The sequence below is a fragment of the Saccostrea cucullata genome, unplaced genomic scaffold (genome assembly GCF_032062105.1).
Source record: "Saccostrea cucullata isolate Sc308-1 unplaced genomic scaffold, CSIRO_AGI_Scuc_v1 ctg1161, whole genome shotgun sequence".
Taxonomy (NCBI): domain Eukaryota; kingdom Metazoa; phylum Mollusca; class Bivalvia; order Ostreida; family Ostreidae; genus Saccostrea; species Saccostrea cuccullata.
This window is the reverse complement of record NW_026923477.1, coordinates 8,996-25,109: the sequence shown is the minus strand read 5'-3', so window position 1 is coordinate 25,109 and position 16,114 is coordinate 8,996. Positions and strand designations below refer to the sequence as shown.

Sequence of the window (16,114 nt, the reverse complement as noted above, 5' to 3'; positions counted from 1 at the left end):
TCGTTAATTTTTATATAGTAATTTTTTCTCTTTTTAAATTTAGTCTGATACAATCACTCAACAGAAGATTAGTAATGGACATATCCAGAGTCAGGTAAATAGTTTTTAGATAAAAAACTGTAATAAAAAAAAGCTTCTATTAAAGTAAAGTTACAGTCGACAAAATTCTCTAACAATATTTTACTTGTCTGTGCCTTTAAATGTAAACTTGCATCAATTACATGCATAGTTTTAATTTAAAGTTCTAATTTATTTTTAATTAAATTTACTTAATATTGGTCAGTGAAATTGGTACATGTAATGCATGTGGTACATGTACGAATATGTAAAATCAATTTTTGAATAATATTCATACAGGTTCCCCGATCTTATTAAAAAATACAAATAAAAAAACCGAGACAGAATGTAAAAAAGGCACATATGAACAATACATTTTGGTTTTTAATTTAAAAACAGGTAGAACTCCCTAAAAGGACAAGTGGGTATTCTCAGAAGTATATCGGCATATTGTGTTTAATGTTGGGATGTGTTATTATATCAGTTGTCATCGCTAGCGTTATCAGCACGAAGCTCCTACTACAAAATCTACCCTCAGCAGTAGAACAACAATTAAGTAAAGAGGAGTTTTTGGAACAAATCCACGTAGACACTTCTAACGGTGAATTGAAAGATCTTATGGACAGCTTAAAAAGCAGTATGGTTAAATAAATTATACGAATTATATAGCTTAAACAGATTCAAAATGAAGCCGATGGAAAATTTTTGAATGAAAAAATATGAAGTGTCTATTCAAAGTATAAAATCAAGCGAATAAATCAAGCTTTGAGTAAAATTTTTCCTTAAAATAAAATTCTTTATATATTTTACACTTAATCTTAAAAAAATACCTCTGATCTCAGCAAGAAAAAAAGATATAGTGATTAATATACTGTTTTACTGGTATATTTAATTCATAATTGGTTTACGTTTACCATTCCTTTTTTTTTTTTTTTACATCGTTTTAATTAACGTTCTGATATTTGTTTTGACATTTTTTTGTATTGCTATTTTTAAAGCAATTTCTATTTTATGTTAACTTTATTTATTTAGTCGTTAGAGCAGATATGGAGAACCTTTTAAATAAGACAAAGATGCATATCGAACTGCTTCTACAAGCTTCACAAAACAAATCCGGTATATATCAAATTTTTTAGTGATCATAGATAACATTGCTTTGTCATCCGAAGTTAAGAGTAAGATTTATCTTGTGAAATATTTGCAGATTTCAATGTTTGGAAAGAGGAAATAAAGGAAGATTTTAATAGATTATTTCAAGCAAAAAGTAAGTTAATGTTTGGAGAATCGTTTATATTAAAATCGTCATAATAAGTAGAAGTTACCCCCTTTGCATAAAAATGATAACATAGAATATGTAAAATGAATACAATTCAGCAATGAGAAGTAGAACAAACTGTTTTAAATTTAAAGAATTCTATTTTTTCTGTAGGATGCAAGACAAGCTGTCTTGACCAAGTGGATGGAGATTATCAGTCTTGTTATACTTGTGAAGGATTTATTACATGTTTAAATGGTATTTTAAGAACACGAATTTGCGCTCAACCGGATAGCTACCCGAGAATTTATTGGGATGATGTCGAAAAGAAATGCCTTTATACCTCAAAAACCTGTGATTCATCTTATACTCTTTCTGAAGATCGAAATAAGTAGATGTTCATTTGATAGAATATATATAAATATACATAAGAGTATATCCAAACTAATAAAGAGTACGACCCATAAGTCGATTTTACCCAGATGATGTAGATTTAGTGATTTTGAGAGGAAAAAAGCTTCACCTGCTATATATATGAAGGAATGAGCATCCCCAGCTGACAGGTCACATCCACCGTGTGCTCCTTGTCATGAACGGGAAATAACGGAAAAATATACTAACAATTCAGAATGTAAATATTGACCTAACAATTAAGTATGAAAAACATCAGTCAACAATTGAATAAATGATAGATTGTATTTGCTGACAAAGTCATTGTATTGACAAAAGAATTTACGAAATGATGATTTTAAACGAGACTGTTGATATTCTTGTTTCATCAATGTGTTTGTCAATACTAAAGTAACTTACCTGGTTTTAAAAACTGTTCATTCGTACAACATGCTCTTGCATATCGAATCCATTGAGAGATATAAACTCAACATGCAGGTGATAAAATAATTTTATTATACCCCCGCTTGAAAAGTGGGAGGGTATACTGTAATCGGTATGTCCGTCCGTCCGTCTGTCTGTTACGCTTTCGATGTCCATCTCTTATCCGCAACTCCTCTTATACCACTGAGTGAAATTTAATGAAACATTTTCAGAATCTTTATTACATATTACCATTGTGCACCTCCTATTTTACATTTTGATCCGGTACATATTTTGGGTTTTCCCCAAAATTTTTTTATATTTTACCAAAATTAATCCTACCGGAAACCTCCAACTAAGTTATCGCATTCAATACATAAATACAATTATTATTCTAAAAATTGTTGTTTGTTGCATAAGTATGGAAAGTTGACGATTGAAAAGTCAAAGTCATCACTTTATCTTGATGGTTGGTTGTTAGATTACCATTAATGTCTTTTTCAAGTACAATATCCAAATATGATATGATATGAGATGTGTTAGACTCTGTGATATTTTTTTATGGAAATAACCATTTTTAATTTATAATATGTCGTCGATATATCTAAATGTCTAATTGAAGACCCACACAAGTGTTTTCTTCTTTTCAAGGATTAGATTTTGAACAAATCCTCTTCATACGAATACAAAAATGTATGTTAATAACAGTGCGTAATTGGTTCACATTGCTAATTAGAGGACGCAATAAGTCAGGTCATCCAGCTTGTTTTTCATTCTCCATTTAATGCCGTTATTTTAATCCCTGATGCATTCCCTCATGACCCAGTCTATGCTAACTTACGTGAGAGAGAAGACAACATTCAATCCTGTGAAAATAAGATGTAGATGTGGAAACTCTAAGAATCTTTTTGAAAATATGAAATCACAAAATTTTACTAAAATCAAAACATATGAATTTAAGACACTGTATAAAACATTCCTCAAGATAGATTTAAGTTCAATCTTTTTAATTTCATGGACAGTTGCATTTTTAATAAAATCATTTCGTAAATATATTTATTACATATATCTTATGGATCATATGCAAAATTATTTATTTAGAAAAGTTTGATTGTTCACACAAGTACTTTACATTATTTAAGATTATATTAGAAAAGGGCGATTAAAGTTGTACATCTAGAGGAATCATATAGGAAAGATCTTTAAAACAATTCAAATGATCAGATTATCAAAGATTACTTTTATCGAGGTAGAAATATCCTCAGGAATTTTAAAATCAAGTTTGTTGAAATGATGACCCTAGAGGTAGGTTGGGGCCATGATGGGTAATCAAACTTTTTATATCGGAAAAGTCATAAAATATTTTTTTTCAAAACAAAACCAATGATTGGACATATTTTCACGAAAACATCTTTATGACGCCGTTGCAGGATAATGCGCCTTTTATTTTTAAACGTTTAAATACTGAACTTCTGCTTTCTCCCAGCAAGAGGGTACAGGCAAGCAATATGACCCTTGAATCTTTTGTTTCTTCCTTTAACTGTAAATATATTCTTAATGCTAAATTCACAAATGAATATGGATTTTATAAATTTAACAATATAGGTATTTTGCATGCCTTATTCGCTTTTCATAACAATGTTGGTCATTTTGGAAAAAGTATTATTATATAAAGGCGCATAGTTTCAATTTTGAAAAAGTGGGCCGGGGATTGTACCCGTCAATTTAAAAAAAAATAGCAGTGAAAAACTTTCCAATTTAAAGAAAGGGAAAGCCCCACGCCCTTTAGATATCAATTGAATCAATAATTTTCAATAACCTTGCATGTCTTTCCCCTTCGAATTCCCGTCGCTGTATTTTTTACAATTTCATTTGTCGATAAGAGTGACAAATGAAGACTTGTTCTTTGAATGTAGACCTTTTAAAAACTCGAAAGCTTCTTTTTTATTTAATCACGGCACCTGAAATATACGAGGGCTGTTCAATAAATAATGTCCTCGGTGCTCGGAAAGGAAAAAACGCTCTTCAATGATTTTGTCTTCAGTATTTCACTTATTAATCTCTTTTAATTACAACACATATCCGTAACCTATTTATCCAATTTCTGATTGATTTTAGATTTCATTTTTGGGTATGACCCTTGGTATACTGGAAAAGGGCAGATCCAATGATTTCCTGGACTTGTTTCTTTCTTATCAAATGTGTTTTTTTTTCAAGTTTGGAAATAGAAATAAGTCAAAAGGTCAAAGATCTGGCGAATATTGTTAATATGAAAAATTATTAACTATCTATGTATCCCGAAAACCCCTTAACTCTTCAGGGCGTGCGGGTTTGGACGCTGTCATGAAGAAATTTAATATAGTGGATTCCTGATTCTGGGTCCTTCCTCTAATGAACCTTTCGATTTTTTTTTGCAAAAAATTGTTTTCTAGTCTCATCCAGAAATTAAACTGTCTCCCCAAATACGAATTTGAACAAGAATATCACTAATATTTAAGAACATTGCATATTAATCTGTCTTTGTGCTCTTGCAATTGCTCTCTCCAGACTTTCCTTGTTTTTGTCAAGTACATCTTATGGTAAATTTTGTTTTGAGGATTTTAAGCAATAGATTCAAGTTCCATTATCTGTTTGAATATCCAAAAAACGTGGATAACTCCAATTACTGATATTTTAAAATAATTGTTAAGACATTCATACACGCTGTCGTTTTCAATCATTTATCAAAATATAGGGTGACCCTTGAGTACTAAGCTTTTTTACCGTCAAACGTGTCTTAAAAACAGTGTAAACTACCCTCGATGTGATGTCTATCAAATTTGCTATTTGTCTTAAAGTCAATCCTACATCATCAAGTATATTTTTATTGAAATTTGGCAAATAGTACATAAGTGTTACAATTTTTTGTTGGCAAGAACGGTACCCATTTTTGATGCCAATTATATAATTTTTTATCATTGAAATCCACCTGCTTATTTGTCTATAAAACAGGTATTGGTTGCTGTAAATGTCACATATTTCAGTGAATTTGTGATTTCTAACAAGTTTTACAGCAGCTTTGTTTAAGCTTTTATTTTCACTCTAGTTTACCGATTCTTTATCATTCATTTATCATGCAGTGTCTCGAAAAGCCCTTGTTTCCCAGCTTCTCACAATGGAACTATGTGATGAAAAGTGGTCACATGAACTGTTATAAATTCATTAAAGATTCAATTATGAGAGAAAGCCAATTTTATTGTCATATGATATCTGTATTGTATGTCATACAGTTCAGGACATTATTTATCGAACATACAGCCCTTGTATTTGATCGTCAACATTTTTTGACAAGTAAGAAATGTTTCTATCAGATCGATAATTGATCGGCAATGACTCAACATGTGTTATCTCATTGCTAACCAGGAAGTTTTACTATTTCTGTGTTCTATGAATTTTTTTTATTCCATAAATGACTATCCATTTTTATACCCATTAAAATATAAAAAATGTAAACAGTGAAAAAAGAGAAAAAAAATACCTATCAAAATGTATGTCCGTTCCTTTCCTATTAGAAGATACTTCAGAATGGCAAGGCATTCTCTGTCTTGTATATAATTTTATTCATTTAATGAATTTTAACAAATATACAGGAATGAATATATTTATATATTTTAAGTGTAAAATTCTCCGTGTTAAAATAGTGCTCAATGTTTGAACAATTTGCAATATAATCATCGTCATTACTAGTATATCATGTTTAAGCTTTGGTGAGCGTTTCTGAACTTATTTGTGATGTCGTTCATCTGTCTGTAAACTTTTCGACATTTCCTCAAGAATTACTGGTCCAATTTCAACCAAAGTTGCCACAAATTATTTTTACTATGATTTGTCATATTTACACGTACGTAGAAGCATATTCGGGTAGTGAAGACTCTATTTGTCCAAATCATGAACCCCATGACAGGGTGGGGGCCACAACGTAAGAACGAATATTGCATTGTTATTCATACGAAAACACAAAAAAATCTTAGAAAACATTTTTTTCAGAAGAAGAAAAAATGAATCATTATTGATATTTATATAAATATGGAGGCGTCATCCTGTTGCTCAAATTATCACCCCAAGGCATCTGGAGTGACCACAATATGAATGGAATAGACAGGAAAATAGCAGGACTATAGTTACTTATAGAGCTTTGTAGCCTCTTTTTCTACAATGCTTTGTGAGTCTGTCTTTTGTAAGATCCTCTGAGCAACACCAAATAAGAGAAATATGAATATCAAACAGAGTATTATCTGTTGTTAATGACAAAGTATTGCAATTATAATTAAAATCTGTCTTAAAAAATTACAACCTCAGCATGTAAATCCCGATCCCTGCTGTAAACTGAATGCAAGTGATTAATGTCATTGTAAATCCCGATCCCTGCTGTAAACTGAATGCAAGTGATTAATGTCATCTACAGATAAATCCCGATCCCTGCTGTAAACTGAATGCAAGTGATTAATGTCATTGTAAATCCCGATCCCTGCTGTAAACTGAATGCAAGTGATTAATGTCATCTACAGATAAGAGAAGTTATATAATACAAAGTTCAACGTGCACCTTGGTTTTCTTTATTTATGAAAGAACCAAAGCTTTATACAAATAAGTAGGGAATTACATAACCACAGAGATAAGCATTAAATTGAATTTCAAAAAAGGCTCCCGGACCCTTAAGGAGGGAAAGAAAATACTGGACGATACTGATCCATTTTATTTATTTTCGTATGATGGTAAGTCATCATTGTTTTATTGTTTCATGATATGCAATCAACGAAATTAAAGTCATTATTTCTATTTAATCATGTGAAATTTTAGGAAAATTTCATAGTTCTATTTTAAAGTTTATAAATATTTCTTGATATGATATAATTTGATTTTACAAAGCGATGGGTACATTTTTACTTTTTGTGAAAATATCTATTTCATTTTATTAATAAATTGTATAAATGGTAGTGATTTTAAATGGAAAGTAGAACAAAGTAATTTCCTACAAAATATATTCTGACAGTGGACACGAGACGAAGCGAGAATTTGATTGTGTTAAGGGGATAGTGAAAAAGAAATGCACCTTATATTATCTAATTTTGCTTTTCTTGCAAGTTTCAACTTTGGTAGTTTTGTGTGTGGAAATTACATATAGATTATTGTTGGCATTTTGCTCTTTATCTAAATTAATATTGAATTTTAAAAAATCGCACACAATTCAACCACTTTGTCTTAACACAATCTGCAGACAAGGCAAGATCTGGATTTTTGTCGAGTGAAGATTTTTTTGCCTTTGTCATGTATTTGGACAGAAATGTGGCTTAGGATTTGTAAAGATTATTATTTGGGAAAATTATTTGTATAGCAAAAAGGCGGAAAAAGTCTACTGGTCCTCATAAATTTTCACCTTAATTATCAGAACCGACAGCGCTTCAAAAAGGACGCAATGATAACTGAATTTTACTCTCTTTATATTTTACATGTATATCGAATCTACGTTTAGGAAAACATGCTCACTGTTGGAACCAGAATAACATACAAGTCTTTCTCTTTTAGGAACAACATGAAGAACATACAGAACATACCCAGAATACCTATGTCGATCTGGTTTTGGAATCGGTGGGTTGTACAATTAATTAAAATATGAAGATAGGTTTATATAAATTAATATTGAACTTTGTGATCTCATGAAAAGGAAAATTATAATAAACATGTTACTGTCCTGAGATTGAAGATTTGATGCCATACTTCGTGTTTTTCATTGTCTTCCTTATTCGGCAACGTCATTATTTATTTTTGTCATTTTGTTATTTTTGCTGATACTGTGTTTGACATTCATTGAGGACATTTGAAAAAAAAAACTAGGTCACATGAACTGAAAATTTAAATTTTCAATTCTTATTCGGTATAAAGGTAATATAGCCCAAGGAAGTATTTTTTGTAAAATGATTTACTTGTATTTACCATTTTAAGCAAATAAAAACTTTAAAATATGCAGAAACTGTTCATATCTATTGAATAAATATTTAACTGTAATTCATATTTTATTAAATTTTGATTTCAAAAAGTAAAATCCCTATTTAAGACTTCCAATCTAGGAATAAATTTTGAAAAAAAAAATTAAATCCCTATTCAAGACTTCCAATATAAGAACAAATTTTGATGAAAAAAAAATTAAAATCCCTATTTAAGACTTCCAATCTAAGAACAAATTTATGCAAAAATTAATTTAAAAAATAATTTGTTTTCCATCTCTTTTAAACGTTCAAAACCTTTTAATTTTGTATTGTTTTTTATCTTTACCATTTGTGAAAAAATTACTTTGTAATTAAAAATAAATTTAATTCCCTAAAACATGAAAAATGTAGGAAATTCGACTTAGCCTCAATCTATTCTGGTAAAATTACTCAGTACATGTACACGTTTGGTAGTATCATCTGATAAAATCCAATAAAGTTCCATCTTTTATACAAAAAGGTAAATATTTTATATTAACCCCTTCACTTCCGTATCGGTCAAATTGACCGGTGGCGCGTTAAAACTCGACTTCGCGAAAATAAGATCTCCGTATCTATTTTGTGGTAGCATGAAGGTATATAAGCTATATATCATCTTTTTGGAAATTTTCTCTACTTTTGAAATATCTAACAAGATTATATCTTGATTGCCGGTATTTAATCGATTTTACATTGTAAAGACAAACGAGACTTTTTGAAAATGGCGTAATTTTCCAAAGCGATTGCCGATTTTCCAGACGATTGACAATTTTTTTCCTGATTAACTTTATAAGAAAGCATGGTATATTCTTAAAGCATATATTCTCTACTTTTAAAATATGTAAAAATTATTGTTATTACTTTAAGGTATATTTTAAAAACAAGAATTTTCTTGCACTTGTGTGTTTTTTCTCGATTTTATTCGTAATATTTAAACAAAGCTCAGTTTTACGTTTATTTCTGTGTTGAAATAGGGAAAACAAAATAAAGCTGGTAAAAGTAGAGAAAATTTCCTTTCCAACAAGCCCTTATCGGCCTTCTTACGCTCAATATTTTCTTAATTACGATAATTTGAATTTGTGACCTTCGCATAGTTTTTATGGAAAAATCGGTCAATATTTACATGTAACGTCAAGGTCGATATTGTTGCGTCTTACTCAAAACAACAAATTCTTTTATAAGACTTTTTTGACCATTTAAATATATTTTTTACTGAAATAAATGCATAATACAAAAAAAAAAAAAAAAAAAAAAAAAGATTTCAAAAAACAAATTATAATTTCGTTCTGCCTTTTGTGTTCAGTGAATGTTGATTTATTCATCTACATGTAAGCCCTAATGATGTATTTTTCATGAAGTGATATATATACAATATCGATAAAAATTGTAGATTTCCAAAACGTCGATCTTTACTAAAAAAAATCAATCAGATTTTTAATATTGTTGTATCTTGTTATACTGTATACTTATTAATTTGCAATTTAATTAGATCTATATCTAACAATACAAAAACTCGTAAATACGACTCATCACCGTATGAGTTGATACGAATTGAAATAAACACGTGTTTCCGCTGTGATAGCTGTAAACAAAAACATGATCTGAAATCTGAACGTCAATTTTCATGATTATTTCACGACGAAGATCCTCACATCAATGAATCAAATAATACGGACATGCCTTTGGTATTAGCAGGTGAGAATACGTGTATATTGACTGAAAAGTTTAAGTTTAAAACGCATTAGTTCACGTTCAAAAGAAAACTAAATGTACACATGTAGAGATCTTTATCAGTTTATGTTTCAGTGTGCGTGTTTCGTATCGTTCAGCCAATTTTGCATTGTTTTTGAACCTTGATGCTTTTGACAATCACTCGTAAGTTCAAAGTAAAATAAAAGTTGTCATAATAATGGATAGTTGTTTTCAGTATCTGTGTACCAGTGTGTACATGTACAACTTTCACATTGAAATTTTAGGGTGCTTTCACCATATGCAACAATACTTTCATCCGTGAATACCCACTTTCTAAGCCCACCATGAACTACGAAGGTCAATTAATATGTAAGGACACCAATGAACAGGTAAATTTTTGTTTTGGTATTGAAAATTTCTGTATTTCTAAGATTTCAAAAAATAAAGTCTCATGATATCGCATTCATACAAGTTTATAAACATTTGATTTATATTTTGAAAAATAAGTGTTTTAAACACATAATACTTATGATGCTTGATTATTCATACAGACACATTATTTAAACATGTAATATCTATCTGAATGAATGCCGAGATATGGAACAAGCTGTTTTTATAGACTGCTGTTGTATTTCCAATCTGCATAAAGTATGTGGTTAGCATTTCATTTTCTCAATTTTTCAGACACTTTCCAATTATGGTACATCATATACATGGGTGATCAAACTCACTGGATGGTTTATCAACACTCCCATGCTCACGAACAGCCTTGCCCCAGGAATTTTGCCCTGAAGTAACATTGCAGTCTATTGTCTCCTTTCTTTTTACAACCCTGGCAGCCATGCAGGTATGAAATCTATGAAAGCCATGAAGGAACATAGAATTTTTAAAATTTATAAAAGTAAACCGAGTTCTTGATTTATACAATCCGTTCTCTCGGATTGACAATCTGTTATAACAAATTGCCAATTCATTCTCACAGATTATCAATTTGTTCCCTCAAATTACACAATCCGTTATCTCAGATTGTATAATTCATTCTCTTAGTTTAAATGATTCATTCCCTGGGAATGTAAACCCTTTCCATGATTTCGTTTAAATTATTTATCTGTACATATCGGATATGGTAATACATGTTTAAAAAATAGAATATTGTAGTATTTTACATCCTAACTTTTATTACATATTACGGTCCAAAATGAGAAAAATACATGAACATTTTCAAATCCATGTGCCAGTACTGATATTTGTACAACAAAAAATCTTAGAGGTTTTTGTGTTACTTGTATATTAGAATAATTGAAAGTCCTAGATAGTAAAAGTGAATATGGGTCCTGTGTAATCATAATATTTATAAAATAAATATACGTTGAATAAGTCATGTTAGTTATGAAAGAGGTTGGAAACGACCGGTTGCTGAAACAAAATAAATAGAACGCTCTTATTGATTAAAATGGTTGGATGTATCTGTACATATATGTAATGAAATTCAAGAGCACAGATTTCCAGAATCATAAGACCGACGTTGTAACAAATCGAGATGTTGAATTATCAATCTGTGAAAACAAATTACCGGTATGTAATTCGAGATCTCAAATTATGAATCAAGGGGGCGAATTAGTAATCCATAAGATCGGATTGTGTAATTCGAGATCTCGTATTATAAATCGAGGGAACAATTTAGTAATACGTGGGATTGGATTGTCTAATTTGATTCGATATCATTTTTTACTTTTTTGAAAAATTTACGTGTTCCTTCCTGGCTTTCGTAGCAATCTAATGCCAGATTTTTTTTTACATGTTGCGATAGCGTAAACAGAGGTCTGGCTTTAGTCAGATTGCCATATATGCTATTTGTTTTAGTTCAGTAATTTTACCATGATGGTTTACTACAAGGTTGTTGAATTATCAGTCCTGATACATTGACTTAACAATATCATTTAACTACTTTGATCACATAATAAATACAATTCTAATTTTAAAAGGAAAATCAAATAAATGTAGTAATTTTAGCATTCTTAATTTTATTGAGTTGGCTCGCGTAGCGAGCTACTCCCTGTTGACATAGCCGTTTCAGATCTGTAAAATTTATCACACATTCATCAAGGTGATCCATACGCCAAATATTATAGTTCTAGCAAAAAATGCTTTGGTTTGAGTGATTGTATAAACTTAAGAGGTAAAGACTGTATAAAATTTCATACTGCAACATTATTTTTGCCTTCATGCTTTTAAAGAAATTTTTTATTAAATATCTGTACGATGTACAATTACTGCGTATGAATATATGTTCAAGCATGTTAGGCGGATCTAATCTTCCCATCTGAAGTTTATTTATAACTGACCTAGAATACTCCCTAACACAAACACCTGCTGCTCTCATTAGCTGCAGCTAGTTGTTGTTGAAAATCTATTTTTAGAATCCAGATTTGCTGCGAGAATCTTTAACCTAATTATTCCATAACACTGACCACTTCAGCTAATGTGCTTAAATTCATTATAGAATCCAGGCAAAAAAATACGGAAGCCCATTAGTGCCAACCTGTATATATAAAGGAAAAGCAATATACACTTTATTTATAAACCGAACATGGATCAGGAATATAATATTCAATCTCTTAAGATGCAAAATAAACTGAATATATTAAGGAATGGTGCCCAGATGTATGAAAAAGCTCAATTGACTCGAGCGAGTCAACTCGCAGGCCCTTCAGGCCTTTGATTTATAAATATAAATTTATATACACAATGACATGTATCTGTTTCAAAATACTTAAATCTTTTACAGGATAGAAGCTGATCACTTGTGCTTGGCAGCAAATAATAATGTCTTGGACAAGTCAAAGAATTTCCTCCAGTCTTACAGAGAAATGACAGTTGATAAAAGAATGGCGGACACAAAGTAAAAGTGCTCTTCAACATTTTGTTGAAGATTTCAGTCTGATTTGGAATTCATCTTGCAATATTTCTGGATTTGTATATTTGGATATAAGCGTCAAATTTTCAACTTATTGCCTGAACAGTTTTGCGTTAAATATTGCCAATGCTATCTGTTATTATTATTTCCCTCCAAGATAACATGTCAAGTCTTTATTGTACCCCTTAAGCTCTGTTTTACCAGAAAAATCTTGTAATGAAATCATTTAGTTTTTTTCTTGTTTGATTAAATCCTTGAAAATAAAGATTATTTTTAATGGCATCAAGAGAATGGATTTCTTGTTTAACAAAAAGATAGTATACATGTTTTGCTAGGGCTTTGTAAGAAGACCAGAATTCTTTGCTTGCAAATTTTGTTGTTCGCCATTTTTATTACGTCAACTATTAGATGATTTATCCATGTTTGAAGCATTTCAAAATTGATATTTACTTACAGTTTAAAGCAGAATTCTGTACTGATATGACCTTGACCCCCTGAAGAACAAGAGTGTCAAGGTCATTTTTTAATACAAAAATGTTCTTTCATCTTTATGGCCCATATCTTACAAACAATATGATGAAATATACAAAAAGTGTCTAGAATGTGTTCAGAATGTGAAATAACAAACATGTATATAGCCAAAAACTTTAAAATGATGTTGCTTAGCAACCACTTAAAGGTCATTAAACAGATATTTGAACTAGAATGATACATGGATATTGCAGTTCTGATCCCTTCTTGAGAGTATATTCAGAATTTTCCATTTCAGCATCCATTGTGTAAAATTATGGAAAGAATATTGAAAAGTGTTGAAAAAAATTGATGAAACTTTTGCACTTATTTGACCTTTGACCACCTAAAAATAGTTCTAATGAGGTCAAACTTTAAGCCAATTTATCTGTTTTATGTCCCTTGTAATTTTATGACCTCACATCTAACTTTTAGATGTGCTGGGATGCATAAATGTGTCTAGGATGAGTAAAAAATGAAAATTTTTGCCCGAAAATTAAAGAATTCTGCATTGCTTAGCAACCCCTTTTAAGTAGTTATATGCAGAATTGAAAAAAAAGTTTATATGTTTCATGTAGTACAGTATAATGCTCTTTTGTGGGTATATCCCAAATTTCCTATTTCAACATGCATCATACTTAATATTTAGCTTAAAGATGAAAAAGTATCAAAAATTCCCATAAAATGTTGCACTTAATTGACCTTTGACCTCAATTTTTACTAATAAGGTCAGTGGTTGAGTATCTAAACAATCATAAAATATCATCTGTAAGAAATTTCCTACAAAATGGTATGCATTATGCCTAGCTTTCCCCTTGGATAAAAAATTTAGAAATAATTTAATAATGCCATGTCAAAAGGCCTCCAAAATCACGTAAAATGCGCCGGAAGAGAAAGGGTTAAGAAGAAAAGGCAAAAGAATGTTACTGTGTAGTTTGTGATTAATTTTCAACCATACAGAACGTTATATCCATTTCAACTTGGACAGAAATGTTGGCGCGTAACAACATCATATTACTATTGCAGGGATTTCTATCCTGCCACCCGTGTAATCGCCATGGTATAACCCCCTGAAACCGACTCTGATACAATGAACAATCATAACATTCGCTCTAAAACTAAAAAAAAAAATAATTGATCAATTTTAGTCTGTGAGCTCGTCAACTCTACATAGTGTGCCCAATTAGTAAACATGATCACCCCATGGAAAAAGTCAGAGTTTGTCAAGACTTTTTTGTTTTTGCCTAGGTCACATTTCCCGGTCGGTAGCCGTAGACCGGTGGTAATCTGTGGTGTTAGCGATGCCCTAACATCGGTCCACATCGGCCTAGTAGTCCTTAAAGTATCAGTCACATTATCCAGCGATGGGTATACGATTGGCAACCAATGCCTTTTATGATAAATATGGCGTGGTTGCCGGCCGGACTTACAACGGCCCAGCGATGCATTGCTTATCAAAAAACGATGTTCAGGGATAATCGGCCGATGTATATTACATCGCTCATACATTGGTGAACATCTTTCGTACATCGGTCGACTACGGGCCAATGTTTGGTCGAACATCGACCGGTGATCGGCAGTTATCTGTTGAACACCATTAAACCCCCTGATGACCTCTGATTCAACGGATATTGGACGATGCTCCGCCATACATCGCCCGATCCTTGAAAGATGTGTTAATGATGGGTTACCGATGAGGAGCGATGTGAGGCATCGTTGGAGACATCGATGAATTTTAACTACGAATTATTTCCTACCGATGACCCCACCGATTCGCAAAATGGCCTCAGTCACCGTCAAATCATTAGTGGTGACCGGCCGGCAACCATGCCATTTTCATCAAAAAATGCATCGGTTTCTCATCGTATGCCCCATCGCTGGATAATGTGACTGATACTTAAACAAATGGCGTCCTTTTTTCATTTTTTTCTCCAATGTATAATTATATGGTCTAGGATTTGAGGTCGTCGGTATAACCCGGCTTATATCGACCAACGTTTGCTGCTATGTCGAAAGGGTTGAATACATATCCCAATGAGAAAGATAAATGCACTGTTACGACGCACTTTGAAAAGTTACGCACTTTGAGAAAAAATTTCAAAGTGCGTTAAATTTTGAACCAAAACAACGCACTTTAAAAAAAATTCTTTTCAAAGTGCGTTAATATCGACCATATTAACGCACTTTGAAAAAATGTGTATGAATTGGTTGATATTCTTGCAAATCTTAGGAATGATAAATAATTTAACTTTTTGATAACTCTTCTGTATGAGGTCACTTTAGGATGTGAAAGCGAGCGATTTTGATTTTTCCATACTTTGAAAATTCTTTCTCGCTTAAATGCTTTACTGTGCTTATTTTTTCCAGTTTGCACGCATTTGATGTAAACTTAAATTTATTGAAAGTTTTCAACGTCATACCAGATATGTAAAAACATATAGCAGGTGTGACCAGTCGGCAGGGGATCCTCACCCTTCCATTGCATCTGATCCCACCTCTGCTATTGGGGGGTCGTGCTTGCTCTGTTCCAATTTTGTATTGGTTAATGGACTTTTGAGCTTGGATACTGTTCGATATCTCCAGATATTACCTCCTAGCAATACAACAGGTCATAACTGACCAATGCCAACAGTTTCTATACCTTCATTAAAGGGGTACCGTAGCAACATATAGACTTAAAGTAAAAAAAGATAAGTAAAAATCCCTAAGAGGAAAGACCAACTCTACACAAGTCTGACTATAGGTGATTTTCGCTTCACAACGTCGGTCTCAGGGGATGCTTATTCCTCCAGAGTACCTGATTAAGGAAGTCTGTTTTTGTCCTGATAACAGGTTTATAATGTTTGTAGATTATTTTAGTGACCG

At 31.5% G+C, this 16,114-nt stretch overlaps 1 protein-coding gene and 1 long non-coding RNA gene across 2 annotated transcripts in view; both read left to right on the top strand.

Annotated features, from left to right (window-relative positions):
- Window positions 1–1,771, top strand: part of LOC134264098 (uncharacterized) — a 66,758-nt gene extending 64,987 nt beyond the window's left edge. Inside the window, exons 4-7 of the mRNA XM_062746402.1 lie at window positions 457–694; window positions 1,090–1,173; window positions 1,262–1,321; window positions 1,487–1,771. Coding sequence (XP_062602386.1) covers window positions 457–694; window positions 1,090–1,173; window positions 1,262–1,321; window positions 1,487–1,707 — 603 coding nt within the window. The 3' untranslated portion in view covers window positions 1,708–1,771. The remainder of the gene's footprint in view (window positions 1–456; window positions 695–1,089; window positions 1,174–1,261; window positions 1,322–1,486) is intronic.
- A 7,938-nt stretch (window positions 1,772–9,709) lies between these two features.
- On the top strand, window positions 9,710–13,070 carry LOC134264094 (uncharacterized). Its single transcript, XR_009991445.1, has 4 exons — window positions 9,710–9,825; window positions 10,107–10,211; window positions 10,507–10,669; window positions 12,611–13,070. It is a non-coding gene; the product is annotated as an uncharacterized LOC134264094 (long non-coding RNA).
- Window positions 13,071–16,114: the final 3,044 nt, after the last annotated feature.